This window comes from Choloepus didactylus, chromosome 2 (assembly GCF_015220235.1).
Source record: "Choloepus didactylus isolate mChoDid1 chromosome 2, mChoDid1.pri, whole genome shotgun sequence".
Classification (NCBI taxonomy): Eukaryota; Metazoa; Chordata; class Mammalia; order Pilosa; family Megalonychidae; genus Choloepus; species Choloepus didactylus.
The window spans coordinates 44705917-44727227 of NC_051308.1; the positions used below are offsets into that span (position 1 = coordinate 44705917).

Here is a 21311-nt window from a genome sequence, read left to right on the forward strand (position 1 = left end):
TGATTTTTAAATACTTCTGTTTTTATTCATCTGTGTTTTCTAATTATTTTCTACAATCAATATATAATATTGTAGTAAAGACTATATTAAATTCAGTGAGTCCAAATGCAAATCTATCATCACACTTTGCCACTTATGATTTTACTATTTCCCTCTTTTGTAAATATCATTCTTAATTTTGTTGTAGCAACCAAGTTCCAGTCATGAAAGATAAACCACACCAGTTATTTAAACAGAGAGAATTTAACATAAATTAACATGATAATTAACATAATATAAATTAACATAATAATTATTAACTAGTTATAAATTTGTTAACTAGGTAACAAAGGATAAAAAGAGAACTCTAAATATCATTGATGTGACAACTACAGGAAGCACTACCACTTTTATGGCCCAGGAAACAAAAGGAAACTGTTGGAATTATTAGAACTGAGAAACAGAGGAGGCCCCCCAGGGCTAGGACCCAGACATCCGAGTAGGGATTGGAAGCTGACAGGTACAAGTATCTGAAAGGGGTGAGATGAAGCTGGTTCTCCAAGTGTTGGAAAAATTGTAAACGGGAATATCTGCTCCTAAACAGGGAAGGACCTGCTATTTCCCTGGTGAAGAATCCTTGCTGGAGATGTATACTTAAAGAGAAAACAGAAGACAAATACGAAGCAGTTCCCTTTTTCTCCTTCAGCTTTCTGCTCTCTCTCCTGCTCTCCTTATTGGCAGATCCCAATGTAGAATCACCTGGTAAAAGGGAAATGTGGCTTGCTAAGTCCCAGCTCCACAAGCAGAATGTGGAAGGGTAGGTTTAGAGCTGAGAGATAATAACTTAATATAGGAACATATTTCTTATTAATCAGGTTTCAGGAATGTATGATTCTTCTGGTCGACCAGTCACTGCACCATAACTTCAGAAACGATAAATCATGTAACACAGAGTGCCAGGCTTCTCTAGGTGCTGAGAATGTATAGATGAAAAAGAATCTGCCTTCAAGGATCTTGTAGTATAGTGTGAAAAAGAAAAAAGGAAAAATACATGAAATATGTGACAAGTGAATCAATAAAGAAACAAGTTAGCACATAGGAAGATAACTCTATTTGAGAGAAAAACAAGGGAACGACTTTCTGAAGTGAATTGGGGTAAAATTTTAAAAGATGAATTGGAGTTAGTCTAAAGAAAGGAGGAGAAAAGGACAGAAGATGGAAAGAGATAGTCCAAAAGACATGGGGAGGAAGAATCACCAGATGTCAAAGCCATGGAGCCATGGAATATCATGGAATATTAGGGATCTACAGGCAAGGATATGGTTATGAATAGAATATAAAATGGGAAGAGAAATCACAGAAGGTGAATCTGGACTGGCAAGTATAGGCCAGTTGCATGGATGGATCACTAAAGAGTTTTAAGCAAGATTAAATCTTAAAATTTTTGACAAGATTAAGTCTTAAAATTTTGGGAAGATCTTAGGCATCTCTTCCTCCAATATCAGAACATCCAATCACTCCACAAAGCTTGGCAATTCAACCTTCTCAAAGCATTTTGCGTATCACCTGTGTTTCCATTCTACTATCAAGCTAGTTTGGGATCCACATTTATTCCCGTGTGGACTGTCAAGATGTCCTCTTCATTTTGTGATTGCCTACAAACAGCCCCTGTTCAATGCAGCCTTTAGACAACTGCCATATCTGTCTTCCTAAACATAGCTTTGGACATCGTCTCTATGATAACTTCACTTGAAATACACACTACATTTTGCTCAGTGCTTGTCATGTGCATTATTGAATTTAGTTCTTTAAAAATTCTGGGAGATTTATTAGACTATCTGATATTAACTCCAGTTTACAGAATGAAACAGAAACTAGAGAACATAGGTGAGTTTGCCCAAGGTCATGTAACTAACATGCAGATTCAGTCCCTGGAACCTATTTCCTTTGACTATAGGTGTTTCTTTCAGTCTATTTATTTATGAACATAGGAGTATTCTTAATATTCTTCATGGAGTGGAAGTTGCAGTTTCAAAATCTTAAAATTGTTATGGGAAATTAATTGGTTTATAGAATTTTGTTTTAATTGCCTTTAAAGATAAATACTAAGAGTGGCCAGGAGGGCAGGGAAATAGGAAACTGTTAGAGACTATAAACTACATTGAGACAACGAAGAGTATGGATGCCCTTATATACATAGTTCCTACTTTCAATACTTCTTATTTTTGTTTTTCTTTTAGCGTTAGGCAACATTAAATTAACTTTAGTTGGGAAAACGCATTACAGAAGTATCTCCCAAATGAGCTTAAGCAAAGAAGAGCCATTTGGCTATTTGGAGGAAACTATAAATGTGACTTCCCTAAACATTGAATGCTCAGGAGGAAACACTTCTAGTTAAGTGTACAGTTGAATCCTAAATCTCAAGTGGATTAGAAATTATTGTGGCCAATCAACCACTTCTGTTCAAAGTTTATTCAGACATCAAGATATTCTAATTTTTAGCACCACAGATGGAATATTTGCCTCACCATGATTTTAATTCATTAAATATTCAATAGTGGTAAGAAAAACTTAACCACACTGCATCCTTTAGTTGTCTGGGTGGATAAACTTGAGGCTAGCATTATATTTAATCTCTTAAATAGTGTAGATTTTAAAAATTCACACCTTTAGGCAAGTTTTTGAAGAATGTCAGTTTTGTGAGAACAATTACACCTAATTTGGGAATTCATGAGAGCATAATAAAAATTAATTGAAGTGTTATAGAAAGGTTGAAGCCAGACAAAATAGAAATTTTATTTCCCCATAGAAGTTCATATGTTGTTTGCTGTATTATGTTCCTAGCAAACACTTAAAAAAAAAAAAAATCACTGAGTGGAGTCCTTGGCTGTGAGCCCTAAGGTTCTCATTAGAATGGATTCCTCCCAATGACACACCTGGTACCTGATATCTGCAGCAGGTACAAAGGCCAAACCGGCAAAGCTACACTGAGTACAGAATCTGGCCCACACATGGTAGCGAGTAATAATGAGGTGGGCTGCCGAACCGTAATTGCAGGTCACTGAGAGGTATCCATGAATCCTCCATAGCCTCCAGCAGGAAGCTTGTCATTGCTCATAGTTAGGTCATAATGATTTATCAACTTGAGAATCATCAAATTCCCAAAGCCAAAGATTTTAAATACCCTGCCTTTTTGTGAAAGATGGTGTCATTTACTTTGTCTTAATAACCCTTTACATTTTGATGGAGCTGGTTAATCTGATATGGCAGCATGAATATTCCAGTGTCTGAAGAGTGTGCTAATTAAATACTCCTAACAGCCTAGAAAATCTTGCTGTATTCATCAGTGTCATCTCAACTAGAGATTAAGCCACAGGAGGAGGGGTTGTATTTCTTGGTTACATTCTTCCCCAACCTAGAATACTACCCTAGTAAGAAATAAGAGTTGATAGTGATGAGGCAAAGATGTAGGAAAAACTCTGCAATTATATGCTTCTTAGCCATTCATTGAAAAAAAAAAAAAAAATCATGAACACCTGCTGGGCTCAGATGCTGGAAATATAGAGATAAACCAACTACAGTTGTTCAAGAACTTCCCTTTCTCGTTAGGTTTGTATCTAGATGGGAAAAAAAAAAAAACTGTTCCAAATGACATACACAAATATTTGGGGCCATCTAAACAACTGACAATTTCATTTCTTTTATTTATATGTTTAATGCTCTATATACTGAGTACCAAAACTAGGCTTTAATTTTGACATCAATAAAATCTAAAGATGGAACTAAACACTTCCTTTCTCAGGCAGTTGAAAGAACTTTTTGAGCATATTCTGTATTTTTCTAGGTTTGGAAAACACATCTAAAAGGAATTTGACGTTTGCCCTTTGAAGGTCTCAAATGCAAATGCCTATTATATGCTTTATCATGTTATTTGCATTAGACTGCACACAGCCCTGTCTTCTCTGCTCAACCAGGGGCTTTTTGGGCAAGGAGCTGGTTCATCTTTGTCCTTCTGCTCCTGGTACAAGGCCAGTTGTATAATAAGTGCTCAATAAAGGTTTGTTGTTGAATACAAGAAAGAGTGGTCCTTATTTTGAAGGATTTATGATTTAATTAAAGAAGAAAAATGCAAATGAAGGGGAATGTGGAAAACAAATTTAAAACACTTTTTAAACATCCTGAAAACAAGTGCAAAATGATGTACTAGACAAACATGAATGCGGACTGGGGGCTTCTCTCGGTTACTTGTCCTCCGGCAGGCTAGCTTGGACTTGTTCACGTGGCAAAACTTTTCAAGTCTCTGCATGTATCTTTTGTTCTCCTGTCCCGTTAGTCAGAGAGAGTGATATGGGCAAGCCCACAGTGAGTTTGAGAGCATAATAGCAAAAAGGTATGGATACAGCTAGACTTAAACAAATTGAGACCCTTACCACAATCTGCCCATCATAGAAGGGTAAGGACTCCCGATAATAGCAGTCTCGAATAATTGTATAAAGTATGGTTCCAGTGGCGCAAAAAATAAAACCCCACTTTAACTGCATACGCACACACACACCCAAATGTATAGACAAAATTTAGAAATATATGATAATTAGTTAATAGTGTTCATGTATATATACTTCTATATTTTTAAATTTTTACATAATGTGTTTGTTTCCTCTTACTGCTCTTGAATTAGTATTTTCTTTTCTTTTTAAAGAAAAAAGGTCTGGAAGGTAATACAAAACAAAATGTGATTATGGGTGATTTTCTTTTACTTTTTAATATTTTTATAAATTTTTTTGGTATTTTCTGTGTTTTCTATGAAGTAGTACATTCTTTTATGATTAGCCAAATGTATACATATATATATATAAACTGCATTATATATAATATATATGTGTGTATATTTTATATTTATAAACTGCATTTTAAAAATGATATTGAGTCAGGCCTCTGGTGGATCCAGCCATCTGGCCTTCCTTTATCATGACACCAGCAAGGCACAGTTGAAGAGTTGATAAATTCTTCTAAAAAGCAATTTCTTACTGCATCTAAAACTTTGTTTTGAAATGTGCAGCTGTCACTGGTTGCCTTCCTGGTTTCCTTTCAGACGTCCTGCTGGTACTGAAGAGGAGTCTCTTTTGTTTGTCTGGTCAGAAGGATCCCTTAAATTTATGGATGCTTCAGATACTCTGAGGCCTTTTACGCTCTACGAATACCGGGTCAGAGCCCTTAACTCCAGGGGCTCCGTGGAGAGTCTCTGGTCATCAGCACGCACCCTGGAAGCCCCACCTCAGGATTTGCCGGCTCCTTGGGCTCAGGCCACCAGTTCTCATTCAGTTCTGCTGAATTGGACAAAGCCAGAATCTCCCAATGGCATTATTTCCCAGTACCATGTGATCTACCAAGAAAGACCAGAGGATCCGACCCTTAAGGTCTCCACCGTGCGTGCTTTCACAGTGATGGTAAGAATTTAGGAAAAAATAACTGATATTGATATTATTTTGTTAATGTATTGAAATTCATTTCCTTATCTTGTTATTTTTCTTCACTTGGGTTTAAATATATGAAAATCTTTCACAAATGAAAAGAAGCAATGTAGTCATATAGATAAGATACTGAATTGAGTATCAGGAAGATGGGTGACCATTTGGGGACCACAACTAGTTTGTTTTTTTCAGGCAAATAAACCATCTCTTTGCCTGTTTTCCATGTCTGTTAAATGTGAATAATTAAATGTGTCCCTCCATACCTCATGAGTTTGAGGTTTGGAAAACATTAGATAGAATATCCAATTTTCCAATTACTCAAAGAACTAATGGTGTCATATAAATAAGGACAAAGTCACATGTTTCTAGTGGTGATTTTTCTAGGCTGGCCCCCTCTGGTCTGTAGGGTAATTCAGTCCACCTGGCATCGCCACATAAGAAAACTATTAGAAGAACTAGTGGATTACAGCCAATAAGGTCCACCATATTGGGATTAAGCTTCAAAACTCCACCACTGATTAGCCATAAACAACACACAAAAAAGGAGGGAATAACATCATATATGAAAATGTGTTAGGCAAGAAATGCTCTGGGAGGTCAGTGTGAAGCCCTTTTACTGAAGAGGCTTCACAGAGAAGATGGAACTCTGTTGTCTTGGGATTTAAATACATATGATTTTCAAAATGCGCCAAGACCTTATAAAATTATGAAAATCCCTCATAAAAAAGAGCAAAATGAAAAGATAGCAGAAAGCATTATTTTTAAAGACTAATATATGTTTCTATGCTTCAAACTTAGGTGGTCCAATTTGTATCATGGTTATCTTATGGAGTACAACATTTACCAAAATGTCTAACAATGGGAAAATGTACTTTTAAATGTAACACTAGATCAATTTTTTTAAATGAATAGTTTAAGGAACAATGTTTTCCTGCCATCCCTATGTAAATTTTTCTCTTATGACGAAAAAATAAGCAACGTGAACAAGGGTATAATGTTAAGGAAATCTTCATTTTTATCTCAGAATATTTATTTTTTTCATTTGATATCTAATTATCTTTATGTATTAGGGTATTGCATAGCACATCTAGATCTTTCATTAGAAACATTAGAAGCAGTGTTCTTAAGTGTAGATCTTTTTAGTTGATATCTTTTCCATGGGGAAACATTACTTACTTTTCCACAAATCCTTGGAACTCATGTTCTAAACTGCAACCCTGAAAGCAGAATTTTCTGTGAAACTACTGAAAGACCCTTGACAGTAGCTTTCTGAGTCAAACACCTTAATGAAAATATATTTTATTGAAAGCACCAGTATTGCAATGATTAAACTTCTGCTCTTTTGAAATACAGCTTTCTTGGTTTTAGCCTAATCATTTAATTTCCCAAAACAGTTCTATGAGCATTCCATTGTGGGATACCCTGTAAGTCATCCCTTCATAACTGGTTTCATTTTACAATACAAGACTTAAAGTAGCTGGTGAATTCATAAACTCTCTCCTTTATTTAATCTTCTAGATGCTAAATTTCACTCCAAAATTCCTGAAGAAGAGGAAGGCCTTTTGCCCCAAACTTTAAGCTGCACAGGGACCTCTGCACACTGCTCCTCTCTACATAGCCTCCATTCTGAAAGCCCAGGATTTCTGGATTCTTCCATTTTTCTAAAGATTAACACTTACAGTGCTAAAGAGAATAGCCAGGATAATCAAGGAACAGTAGTATTTCCATATCCTATTTTGAATGTGTGTATTTGTGTGTATGTCCAAAGTGAGCCCCCAAATCTGGCTCTTTGGCCCTCAGACTCCTAAGAGAAGTCATCATTAGGTTCACCAGGAAAAATCCCATCTGGGTATTGAGAACATCATCCACAAAGCTATCTAGACTGTGTTCAGACCTCCTGGTCACTAGGCCAACTTTTCAGGGCAGCAGGCCACTATGACTCCTTATGCACTGACACCTTTGAATGAGGTTACCAGGAAAATACACTATTATCTTTCAACTTCATCCATTCCTACATTCCTGAGAGACTGTGTTCAACCCATTATTTTAAAAGATTTCTAAAGTAGGAGTTTCTATCACTTAGTTTCAATGATCTAAACTCTTTCCCATCAGAACAGAATGTCCCTTTTATCCTAGCCAAATCTTTCCTCCTGTAATTTAAGTCCATCTTTTCCTCTTCTGAACAGCATGACTTCTAGATCCTAGTGCAGTGTGCCTTCAGGGTCAGGAACAAATTATTTAAGATCCAATCCAATCTAGCAAATAGTCATTGAGTGCTACATTCAATACTTCCATACTGAATACTACACTCAACTCTGTGTTGAAGTCTGCCAGGAGACTGGGCTCTCGGGCAGAACAGAGACGATGGGGGATGCGGGAGTGGGGTCGGGCAACCAAGTCTCAGATACAGGTTATTATTGTATTATTGCTGGGCCTTACAAGTTTCTGACCTTCCCCAGTTCTGCTGCTCATGTTTAAATGGCTCGCTTTTAAATCACTCTGAGTACTTTCCTGGCTTTACTTACTGTTCCTTTAATTCCTGAACCAGCTAAACATGTTTACTGGCTCTTTCCCTTTTTTGTGCCTGCCCTAGGCAATTCGTCAAGTTTTTGTTTAATTGACTGCTCAGGCTGAAATTTTCCAGAACAAAGGAACCACCTTCTCAATTCATGAGACACAGAGCCCAACCCCACAACTGTGGGAATGTATTTCAATTTGCAGGCTTCCAAGAGGTATTTCCAATGCCCCATTAGTCCTTTGTTTATTGGGATCCCATCTCTGCAAGAGGGCACACCACTAACTTGCTCATGGTGATGGTGCCATCGCTAACTTGTCCCAAGATCCTCCCAGAGTTGTTTACAAACAGGTGGACATTGCTGGGAGAGCCGCATAAAACAGGTGCAATGGAGGCATGGATCCTGCTGGTGGTGGCAGTGGATAGAGAACTGGCAGTGGGGGCCCTCCATGGGTGTGGGGAGCATATGTGTTGGCAGGAGCAGCAGCAGCAGCAGAGGCAGCAGGAGAGGAGAAATGGAGAGTGTGGGTTTTAATGCCTCACCAGCTTCTCTCCCCACCTCATGAAAAGTTTCATCTCCCTTTGGGTCTAGGTAGGTCCTTATAAGAGAAAAAGAGAGGTATCTGGACTCTTAGGGTCTCCTAAGACCAATACCCCCCACTACTGAAAGCAAGCTTTAGGTGGAAGTCCTTAAAACTCCCTTCCCAATTAGTTCTGTGATGAATTGTGCAGTGTCAGGAGAGAAACTGTATTTAGCCTTGCTTGGCATGCAAAAGTTCCATGGGGGTACTTACAGGGAACACTCCTGGCGAGGTTGGCGTTACTGCTGCTACCATTCAGGGTTTGTTTGCTTTTTCTCACTGGCACCTGCTAAAGCACTGGCAGAAATAACTTGGGATTTAAAGGCAAAGGTGGTTTACCCGTTCATCTGTGCTCTAAGTATATCCCTGCTTACCCCACAGGGTTATAAAACATCAAGCCCAGATCATACATTTGCCCTGTACTCTGAAAGATAGATGGTACTTCACTGTGTGGAGAATCAAGCATAAGGTGCTGAGTGGGTAAGCAAATTGCATGGGTCACTAAAAGTTGGCTTCTAAACTGGGAATAAAATCCAGAATGACAAACTCTAGTGTCTAGAATATAGTTGCCAAACTCCCTTTCCCAATGTCAAGGAGGAGTTATTCAAAATTTCCTCATGTGGTTGTTTCAAAATCTCTTTACCGTTAAGTAGGTATGTGAACAAAAAAAAAAAAAAGAAAGAAAGAAAGAAAGAAAGAAAGGAGATAGAGAGTTCTTAATCACCATATTATGAAGAGTTTGTGAGTAAACTGATGAATTCATTTTTAATCCCATCTTAATTTTGATTTAGTATAACGTAAAATATTCTTGCTCTTTACATTTGATCTTAAATTAGTTGTAGCTCTGAAAATGAGGTTTCTTAGCCTTTCCTCCCCAGATTCATTTACAAGGCAATACAAATACTCTGGGAGATCTTGCTGTCTAAAGGCACTCCTTTGGTGACATCCTTTTAACATGAAGACAACTTTGATAATAAAAACAATTACCAAAAACTTTCCATATCAGTTCTATAAGCTCAGTATTCACATCTCATAATATGAGATAACTATGTCATTCTTTCTTTTGTATAAAAGAGACAAAAATCTGGATACATAAATAGCATATATATCAATGAATACTTGTTGCATAACTTCAAATTTTTTATAGTAATGATATATTTAATTTGACATTAAATTTTCATTTACTAACCTTATATATAATACCCTTATATTATCTTTATCCTTTCTTAAAAAATATAGTACTCTACCAACTGAAAATATGTGTTGGGGACTTCTTGCTTGGTGTCATTGGGGATGAAAGCCATATGTTCTCTTGAACTCTATGTAACTACTTCTTTGAAAGAACTGTAGTTTTCTCCAACCACTCTCTTCCAAGAAGCTCCATCAGAACTCCCTTTCTCACCCATTGGTGAGATCTAGGGCAGGTGCCATGGTTTTCCAGTCACTTTCAATGACAAGAATCAGTCCAATTTGGTAATCAAACTCATTTTCAGGTGTTAAAAAAAATACCCAGTCTAAATCAAAGCCTGACTTGTGTTTAGTGATCTGGCCTGGGGAAGAGAGGACATGGTTATTTTCTTCATGTTTCTTCAGTTCCTTCTTCTCCTCTTGCTGATTCCACCAAAATTGTGGCAGGAGAGAAAGGATCAGACAAAAAAGTGCAGAGCTTTATTCATTGATATTGTTCTAACTCATCTCCCATTGCCCCCTGTGGTGCAAATGCTTTGTGGGATTTTCTCTGCAGGCTACGTACAGTTTCCCCATGAGAAATTCCTTGCTTCACAGTTTCCCAGTTCAGACAATACACTTTCTAGTATTTCTTATACCCCTAACTATTCTTGCCCTGAAAGCCCACCTCCACAATCACTTTTATTTCCAGGGACACCTCTCCTGAGTGGGCAGCCAAGAGTGGGACCCTATCACATTGACTAAGCTCTGATTCCTTCCTTGGCATCTGCTAAACCTAGGAAACCGTGTTCCACCAAAATAGTGAAAGGGAAGCTTTTCCCACACAGTCCTCTTCTCTACTTGACCTAGAATGCTGGATGAGGCCCAGCCAGCCTCCCAACTTTAGAATTAATTAAATAAGAAGCAGGTATGAGTTTCTGCATTAGGCCATGATCCCAAACTCCTGGTCACATAACAGCCTCAGAATGTCCCTTTCCAGCCTAGTGGCAGCATGAAGGCTGCCCCATGAGTTTCTTAGCTTAGCAGCAAGCCACCTGCAAGGAACACAGTGTCCATTTCACCTTCCTTGAAGACACCCCCAATTTCTTCAAGTGGTTTCTTGGATAGACCTCATATGGCTTGAGAGGAGAGCATTGAGAACCCCTATCCTCTCCCCCTACTGGTGAGGAGACCCAAGCAAAGCTCTTGCTTCTCCTCTAATTCCCTTCTTTAACTCATTTTTCATGAAATTGAATATTCTGTTATATAGGTTGCTGGAGAATGACAGAGCTTGAAGATTGTAAGACTGATCATGCTTCCTTTCTGAAAGTCCTGCAGGGATAACTCTAGCAGTTCCAGTAGAGTAAATTACACCCATCTTTCTAAGCTTCAAGGCTTTGTTCATTATTCCAAGACACATTCTTATTTCATATTCTGTTATATAACTAAATAGCCCATCATCTTTCTAGATGCTCGAGCCAGGTCACCCTTGAGTCGTCCCTCTCCCTTACTTCCATATCCAACCCTTCACTAAATCCCATTGATTATCTTTTCAAAATATATCTTAAATACTTCCATTTGAAGACCATATTAGGGTCTTCACACATGTTGTTCCCTCCCCCTGGAATGACTGTGCCCTTACATTTCAAATGTATCGGTCCCCTTTCTTCATTAAGACTGAACTAAAACGTTACTTAACTCACAGGACTGTTGTGATGTCTAAATAAATAAATGCATATGCAAAGCACTACAGAAACTGAAAATGGCAATATAAATAGACTCTAAAACCTTAGAGGTCTACTAACTGGAATAACAGAGAAAGAAATCAATTAGAAAATGTAGATAAAGTTTTTGGTTTGTATAAAGCAACTGTACTAAGTTGGTCATGAATGAAAGACCTTATATTTTATATATTTCAAGTGCTCCTCACCTTGCAACACAATTCTGAGCTTGCAAACTTAAATGTTTCCTGATATGGCACTGCCAATTTCCTGGTAATTTCCTAAGCATAGTATCAGATTAGGTTCTGTTTTCTTTTTAAGCTCCCTGGAGCAAAAACATGCTTTTTTTTGCATCCCTGCGGTTTAGTGCTGACTCATCTTCTCCCATCATAACATCTTATGCCTGCCACCCTAAGAGCCCTCCTCAGGCTATTTCTACTCCAGATGCAGCTGTGTTTACCTGCCGTTCCACTTCCAGGACCTCACCCTTTCCCTTAGGTCTGGAATCACATCAGCAGAGCATGAGTTCTTTTGGTAATCACATACACATACTTCCCCAAACACACAGATTCTGCCAAATTGGCGTCTACCTACTTCATCTATGCCAAAGAGCAGACCATCAGTATTTGAGGGGCTGTTGGTGGGTAGACTACTTGACCTGTGGTTCAGGTGTGCCACTTTCTAGCCTTTAACTGAGTTATGAGGAAACTCTATATAGACAGCCAAGAGTATCAGAGCCATGTTAGAAACATATATGAAAGTAAATGAACTAGTCCACGTGATAACAAGCCCAGACCATAAATCCAGAATATATGCCATTTAGCAGAGACAGCAAGCTGTAAATGGCAGTGGAGGGCAGAAGTTAATTGAACTACTATGCTCTTGTCACAAGTGGAAAGTAGCCACTACCTGAGAAGTACCCTATTCAGCTGCCCCTGAAGTACCCTATTACAGCCAAGAGATCATATTCTTAGCTCTGCAAGGGCTTATGGGTTAGGGGGAAATCATACACAGATGACCAATTTTTTTATGGTTCACAGCTGATCAAAGTGAAATTCAGCAGCTGTTCAGGACAAGTGACCACTGTAACGGCTGTAATATAACCTACTAAATAGAGAGGGAATTGCATTAGAGCAAGAGGTTAGCTGTGATTATCGGCAGGTGAGTGCTTTATTGAAGTTGAAAGACCATTAACATTGATAGAGTAATTATTTCAGCTTGAAAGTAATTACCTTGATGGGTGATAACTTCTCTAGTGTTCCCAGATTTGATTGGGCCAAACAATTGTGAGCTTCTGGAGCCTAGAAAAATATTACAACAATACTGTGATTTTTAAATTACTGAAACCACTGTTGGAATATTTTAATTATGTTGAACACTGAAAAGGTTTTACCTTACACAAGCTAGTGACCTCTCATGTAGAGAGAGACATTTGCTTTTTAATGCAAATGCAATGACCCACACCCACCACCTGTGAATACATATGTGATGGGTTTTCAAATGAATCTTTTTTATCTAGATATAGCTTTTAAGGTGAAATGTCTTGTTAGTACTGTACCTGGGTGCTACCAAGCCGAAACTGTTGCCATCATTGATCATCTCTCTGAACTGGGAGAGACCCCATAATAGCAACTACTTTCTGACTTTGTCACAGAGGTTTTAAATTCATATAAATTAAATATTTTAATAATCTCACACAAATTTTAAATTCCAGCTGCTATGTATTGTGAATCCCAAATTTCACATATTATTTAGTTATATAACTCAGTTGCTTAAATAAGTTTCTTGCCTGATATTATGCAGCTTCATTACAAATACTCCTTGTCAGGGTGTGTTCTGTTTATTCACATTGGACATTAGCAAACAGAATGAGAGTTGAAACCTGGGCTGTTGCTTCTTGGATAACTCACGCATATGTGAAAGTTTTGAATTATTTGCAACAGAGGATCAAGACACATAAAGTCGAATTTGGGTGATCAAGTCCAAGAAATATTGTAGGAGTCTTCTATTAATCAATTTTTAACCATAATTCTCTTTTAAGAATCTACTGTGCTCAGAAGGTACAACAACTACAGAGAAAGAAGAAAGAGTATCCTCTCTGGTACTCATGTTTGGAGCAAAATAAGGAAAGAGATCAATTACAATATAATGAAAAAGCAAGTATTTGGTCATGCATAGGCATTGACTGTCTTTATAAATTCATAGAAGACCCTACAAGGACACTGACAACCCTGATTCCAAACCCTGTACTCATCCTAGGGGACCAACAGCCATTGATAGAACAAACACAGGCATCATGATTCCTAGTCAAGCTGTCAGAAAAGATGAATGTGGCATCACTTTAAGTTCCTGGATGACTCCTTAAGCCTTTCTGTCATCTTGGCAGGGTTTGATCAGATGACCAGCCAATCAATGACCATCTCTGTGGTAGAACTTTGCACGGATTTTTTTCTAATCAAAATCTCAGACTCTTGTAAGGACAAAACAGGTTTCCACCTGTTGTCGGAGAGTCAATACAGAATGTTTCACCAAGTAGTTAATGAGTTTCCTTGGCCTCCCAGTCTCTACTCCGAATTCATCTCCATCTGCAAAATCGTTGCATCCCTCTTTCAGAAGAAACCAATGTACAGAAATCCCTGAAAAGTGCAAAGAGACTTGCTAACTGAATAGTAAAATGACTGACTTGAATATGGTGAGGGAGTAAGGGTCTGAGATGAAACCATTGGGAAAATGTTAAGAATTTATGAATTGAATTGTAAATCTTTCCATTAAGCCAGACAAAGAGAGAAGAAATCGGGCCAATCCGATACCATAGCAGAGTTCTTACCACAGCAGGCTCACCGTGCATCTTACCTGGCTGGGCTAAAGATTGTATTAAGGGGCCCCTCAGGTACTCTGAATTTAAAATAAGTGTAATAACTCATTTTTAAACATTTTATATGATACTTGGATTATCAAATAGTCACATTACAAAATCAAAGAGTTTTAATCCATTCAAAAGGTGCGTTCTCTAACTCTGAAAGATAATGGGCATGTCTAGATAGTAAAATTACAGTATATTTTAACAGATGTAAATGTTACTTTTTGATAAGACACAAGTAATGAATTTTATCATATAAGTTCCTATTGGGTGATTATGATACGGAGTTTTATTTTTGCTAAGGCAATTACTAATGTCATGGCTGGATACCTGTGCCCATTAGTGGCTGGTTCTGTGTTTTTTTAGGATGGTTATTGATCTCTTGCTGAGCTGAGATTCAGGTTTTATGCCAGATAGCTTGATTAATGGGTTGGTTTCTATAAGTGGACTGAATGGGGATAGAAAGCAGGGGCAGCCTGCTCTGCCAGCCCCAAATCCGTCAAGACGCATAGCTCATTATGAAACAGTTATCAAGGATACATGAAAAATTAATTGGGCTCAGTTTGATTCTGAAAAGAATCGGCTTTCTACTTGACACCCCCCCACCCACCCAGTCTTTCCAGATGTTTTGCACTGGCCCCTAGAGAAACAGCGAAGGGAGATGTATTAATACATTGTATTGATTAGATCAAGACCCCTGACAGTTATTTGTAGAGATACCATCTGGCTGCTTTTCGAATTCCTTCACCAAAAACAGGACGTGACATGTTATTAATCTCAACTCTCTAAGTATAGACAGTTGTCTTTTCTGCTAAACCGCATTTTACCATTCCGTAGGAGATGGAGGCAGACCTGAAGGGTGCAGAAATTAAGGTTATTACACAAATTGAGCCATATGGTCCAAATATTTCAGCAAGAAAATTGCCAGGCAATAAAAATTGCTCCTGCCTTCCTAATGGTGTAAATTACAGTTTAACCATGGCTCTAATGATGTCCTTCTGCCGCGCTTAACTACTGTTACATGAAGGACATTGTTTTAAAAATATAAAAAACAAGTAAATGCCAGCAGCGTGTTTTACAATCTGTTAGTGTGTCATTAAGAACACTGTCAGAATTACATAAACATAATGGCAGGCAACCCAGCATACAAAAGAACTCGTATGGAAATAAAAAGTGTCTTGAAAACTCTCTTTATCTCTGTAATGTCAAGAGCACCGTCCCCACTGGAAGTTTTCCAGGGAGGAAACTTCTGTCCAGTGTTTTATTCTAATTCCCTTGTGTGCCTCAGCAGCAGGGTTTTCAAAACCAAGCCTTGTAAGCCCTAGGGGGCATATGTGTGCATCTTGTACCACAGCCCCCTCCAGGCATATATAAAAGGCAAAACAGAACCAGGTGAAGGGAGCAAGAACCAATTCTAAACTGAATGATGGAAGTTGGCCTTTTCAATATTTCTATTGTTGGGGAGAAGAGAAAAGACTCCGCTATCCTCCTTAACCATGGTAAGTGGTACTGAAAGTAAAATTTCTGCTATATTTCCAAAGAAACCCAATCCTGCTATTTGGGGCACAATATTAAGAGGATGCTTATTCAAGGTAAATCTAAACCTTTTAGCATTACAGTAAAGGCCATGAATTCATATTTGAATAAGACAAATGTTTTCTTATCTATTCTACCAAAACACCCTGGCGCTAAAATAATGTCCATATAGGTTGCAAGAATACTGATGTTTTACTGTCTAAAATTGTACAATCCTTAGAACCTCGAGCCTTCTAAAGATGTCAGAAACACAGCTGATTAAAGTAAAAGTCAGAAGAAAAGTTTAGTGTACTTAGATGTATACAAAATTTGAAGGAAAATGATTTTTTAATTCCCAGTGCACATTTATTTTTCCTTTAAGTCCTTTTTTCCCTCCATCTTCCCAAATGGTGGAAACCTAGAGTATAATTTGCTCCTTAAACTAAAAGGAACAAAGAGAAAGAAAATTGGGGGGTGGGGTGTTTCGGGGCGGGGTGGGAATATCCTATTTCATATGCATGCATTATTAGCAAGGACCAGTTAAGTTATTATTTCCTCACTGAATAAAGGGCAGCAGTAGTGATGTGTTGGCTGGAGCATTTGTGTCTGGAAAGCTCTTCCCCCAGGTGTCTTCAAGGCTCACTCCCCCACTTCCTTCCAGTCATGACCACAATGTCACTCTCAGTGAGATCTTACCTAGCCTATCTAGCTATAATTTTGCGTCCATCCCCAACATAGGCACACTTTCTATCCCTCTTCCTTGCTTTATTTTTCTTCTTAGTACTTATCATCTAGTAGCATATATTTTGCGTACTTATCTTGTTTATTGTCTGTCTCTCTCACTAGAACATAAACCCCATGAAGGCAGAGATTTCTGTGTACTCTGTTCAGTTATTTCCAGATCTAGAGCAGTGTCACTGATAGATGCTCACTTGTGGAATGAATAAATGAATTAATGAATTAATGATATCTCTGGTGAGCAAGAGTTGGCTTACATTTTATTTCTGATTTCTGCCCAAACCACAATCATATTTCAGAATTTTTTTTTGATTGCTTGGTAATGCTTTATATTTAGCTGATGAGGAGATCTACATATTCACAGATGAGTCAAACTGAGGTAGAATATATGTTCCATTTTCGATCTGAAAGTGATTATTTGTTGAGAACCTTTTACATAAAACTTGTTGTGGGCATTTTACACATCCTGTCTCATTTTATCTTCATAACAACACAATGGAGGCCTCATCATTAATGAGGAAAAGGAAACTCAGAGAAGTTAGGTAACATGTTCAAGGACACACAACTAGTTCCAGAGCTGTGATTCAATTGCAGGTTACTCTGATTATGAAGTCTGCTTTTTCTGCTACCCAGTGCTACCTCTTGAGTTACCAGCCTAGAGGAAGCAGGATGTTATTTATGAAAAGCTAAATATCAATGAAAGCTACAAATTATAGTTAAATGCAACGAAAATAAGAGATGCCACATAGCTGAATATGATTAATTGCATAGTACAAATATAAGAAATAATTTATGAAAGATTCGAAGAATTAAAGGATCCCTTTGCTAACAAGTTCAGAGAAGGCTTTTGGGAGTGGCATGTGCCTTAAGTAATGAGTAGGATTCAAACAGAATGAGAGAGTAGAACAGACATATCCTTATTCAGGCAAAGAAACAGAAGCCCGGTTTCAAAAGCATCTAAAGGTGAATCTCTGCTTCAGGAGATGGGGAGGGGGATATTTTTCCAATCCGTCCCCATTTCCTAGGCCTTGTATTAAAACAACTTTGTTCAAAATATTCCCACCCAATGCCTGGCAAAGCTGTCAAGTGAGGTGGTGAGCAACCACCTCAATCCAGGAGACCTGGATTCAAGACTGGCTCTGAAGCTTTCCCTCTGTAGGTCTGTGGGAGGTTTTGGCTAAGGCTATCACCTCCCTCAGTGGGGCAGCACCTTGCACAGCAACAGGAGCAGAGTCAGTGCTCAGTAAACAGTGGGTTTTATGATCCAAAACAAGTTTATGGAGAGGAAATCAGTGCATGAAGATGTCATTGTCCTAAGTGTGCTGACAGGGGTCTGTGTGGAGATACTAGTCCACAATTTATAAAACAAAACTCAAACGGTTTTCTCCTTTTCTTACTCCCCCTTCATACCCAAACAACCCTTTTCCAAAGCATCTACCACTCAACAAAATATGTTAATAGAACGGTCCTGCGGCAGCTGACCCAAAGGTCCAGGTGCAGTCGTGGGGAAAGAAAAGCTAAGTTAGGCCATGAAGCAGCCTGTTGGTTGGAAAAACTAGAGGATGCTTCTTCTCTGAAGCTCGACTTGGGATATTAAACTCATTTGAAATATTACCTAAAGTCCACAAAGTTGAGGCGGTGGCTTACCCCCAGAAAATGCTGAATCACAACCTGAACCTCATTAGGCAAATCTGAGGTGTCATTGCTGACTCTGTGACACTGCCTGGGGCCAATTTACCTGCATTCAAAAGCAGTGTGCTGAGCTCAAGCAGAGGTGATGAAGTCACAAATCCAATGCCTGCCCTCAGGATGCTAAAAGAGCTGCTCAAAGAAGTTGGGGGTCAGGGAGAGGAGAAGGTGGAACCATTCTTTTGGTATGTTGTGCAGACTTTGCTTCATACAAGAACGTATGTTGACATCTTCGCTCTTCCTATTATCTGTGTAATTTCTTTTTTTTAAAATCTGTGTAATTTTTTCCTTTGGCATCTATCTGTGTAATTTTTTCCTTTGGCATCAAATATTTTTTTTTTTATCTGTGTAATTTTTTTTTAATCTGTGTAATTTCTTTTTTTTTTTCCTTTGGCATCAAATATTCTTGTATTTAAACTTTTTGTTTTGAAATAATTTCATATTTACAGAAGAATTGCAAAAATAATCTAAACCCCCTATAGAGAACTCCAACATAACCCCGCCTCTCCTCACATACCCAGATCCACCAATTTTAACATTTTATCACATTTGTTATATCATTGTATCTATCAATCCATCTATCAATCAATCTCTATATCTATCTATGAATCTGTGTTTCTATCTATATATTGATCTGTGTCTCTATTATCTACCTACTTATCTGCCTGTCTGTTTATCTATTTTCTGAACTTTTGAGAGTTTACCTGTGTAATTTCTGTTTGCAAGAAACTAAATGTATATCTAATAGTATCCTTCTAAATATTGGTGTATAAATTAAACCATGACTAATTTTCTTTCTTCATGACATACCACATTTTAGAAATAAAATAATTAGTACCTTTAGGTTGAGTATAGTGAGGGCCTCAGTAAAGTGCATTTACTGGCTCTTTCTGTCCATAAGTACCTGATCATAGTACCTCAAACAGTGGCACCATTTCTTTATCAAGGAAATAATTATTTATTAGTGGAATATACGCTTATTATATCCAGAAGTGAAAGTAGTTAGGGGGGCAATATGCATCCAGGTCCCTGTGGCTGGATGATCACATCTGTTAGAAATAAATCACTTTTTAAAAATTATATTAGTCTCACAGACGGTCGAGAAAGGAGAGAGGGAGGGGGGAGATGAATAAGGCAAGGAAGCTTGATTTTAAATCTTGTGAAATAGAGTGTGGTCAATATGTTGTCAGCACATTGCAGTGTTCAGACATCAACTCTATGTTTCCCCTCTTTGAACCCCAGGTGGCCAATTAACAGTACGTGCTATTTATTCATTACAAAATAGGCAGGATAAATTGAATGGTTAGATTGGCTAATAAGAATTCTTAGCCAGGACTAGAATAAAAAAAGATACATCAACAGAGACCAAAGAAAATCTTTGAAGAATTCCAGCAAAATCTGGAGGAATTTTCCTTTTAAATGTATCAAGAAATGAAACTGGAAACAAAGACGTTGAAATGGAAAGATTCCCTTTGAATAAATTTTCTTCCTAAAATACGTGCATTTCCTTACAGATTCTTTTCTTTCTAAGGCAGAAAGACAGACTTACATTACCTTCAGCAATTTTTAGTATCATTAGGGTGCTTTGATGCTTCATTTTACTACAAGCAGTGGATTTCCTTCCTTTTTTGTCGTTTGGTAGCCTCACTATTCATCTCCAAGCCACAGTGCAGCAAATGAGAAGCTTACGAATTTACTTGATCTTGCAAATACTACTTCTGCAAATATGAAAGAACTTAAGAAGAGATTATAAAACGATCTATCTGTATAATTAAAACGCCATTAAAATATATGAATTATACATATTAATTGATGCATTTTCATTTGTTGTGGCCAAAGATTATCTGCTTTAATGTATCTGACATTTATTCCTATAAATAATGCCTTCCCTCTCAATCTCTTCCTATCTCTCCCTCTCTTTCTCTCTCTCTCATTGCAATATGTACATCAGAAAAGAAACTGGAAGAAAGGTTTTGAGGGTGTTTAAACAGATGCAGCCATGACTTTATTACTAGATTGCAAGCGTTAAGGATCTGCAAAAGCTGATAGAGGTTTCCAGAAGCAATAAATTCACCTTCAATGATCCAAAAAGATAGTGTTAATGCTCTTTGTTTCCTAACTTTTGGATAACTTAGTAATTTTCATTCAGGAAATTAAGACTCTATATCTGGCAGCGCCTAAAAGAAATGGCTCAATTGGGTACACCCTTGAAAGTGAGATGTATAATTTTAAAAGTTAATATTTGTTTCAGCAGTGAAGGTTTGAATGTTTGTGGTCTACTAAGTCTTTTCAATTGTGAGCCCTCAAGCTGATCACTCATCCATAATGTTTAGACCCTTTTCTATCCATGAGGGGAGTGCCCTCTGGTGAATATGTCTACCTACCACATATGACTGCTAAGATACTTGAAACCATCTATGCATCAAATGTATTGACAGTTAAGATGCACTAAGCAAAGGTTTTTGGAAAATCCTTGCCCCTTCTTGTTCTAGAATGATTGCAAGTGTAGAAGTGGCCATAGTTCACTTTAGTTTTCTTTTTAGTGCTGTATTATTGCACCCTGTCGGGGGATACATCTGAGCATTTCATGTGTCCTACTTTTAAAATGCCCAGATGGTGACTACGTGCTCTGGTTTGAATTGGGCAGCCCTCATCTGTCATGCTCTGTAGTCTGCCTAGTTATCAGAGAGACATGAGACAAGGAAAATTCTTCCATTTTTCAGCTCCTCTTCATCTGTTTCTAGTCACCCACAGTGAATGATGCACTTGCCCAGTTGTTAAGTTGACAGTCACCATGATAACTGAACATCGCTTCCCTGGGCTGGGGAGTTTCCTGGTTACCCACAGCTCCCTGCTTCCCTCCCAGAGCAGTACCTTTTGCAGTGTAACTGATTACTTGCTATCTTGTAAGTGAGAGGCAGTATAAATATTTTATACCTTGCCAAAACCACTTATATTTGCATTGGTCTTCTTCACTCTCATCTTTAAGCTTAACAGAGAATTTAAATCAAATCATGCAACATGGGAAATAGTCAAAAGAACTAATAAAATATATGCAACAGAGTAACTGGTTAA

At 37.9% G+C, this 21311-nt stretch overlaps 1 protein-coding gene across 1 annotated transcript in view; it reads left to right on the forward strand.

Annotated features, from left to right (window-relative positions):
• Positions 1-21311, forward strand: part of USH2A (usherin) — an 891077-nt gene that overhangs the window by 793859 nt on the left and 75907 nt on the right. Inside the window, 1 exon segment of the mRNA XM_037823757.1 lies at positions 5072-5426. Coding sequence (XP_037679685.1) covers positions 5072-5426 — 355 coding nt within the window.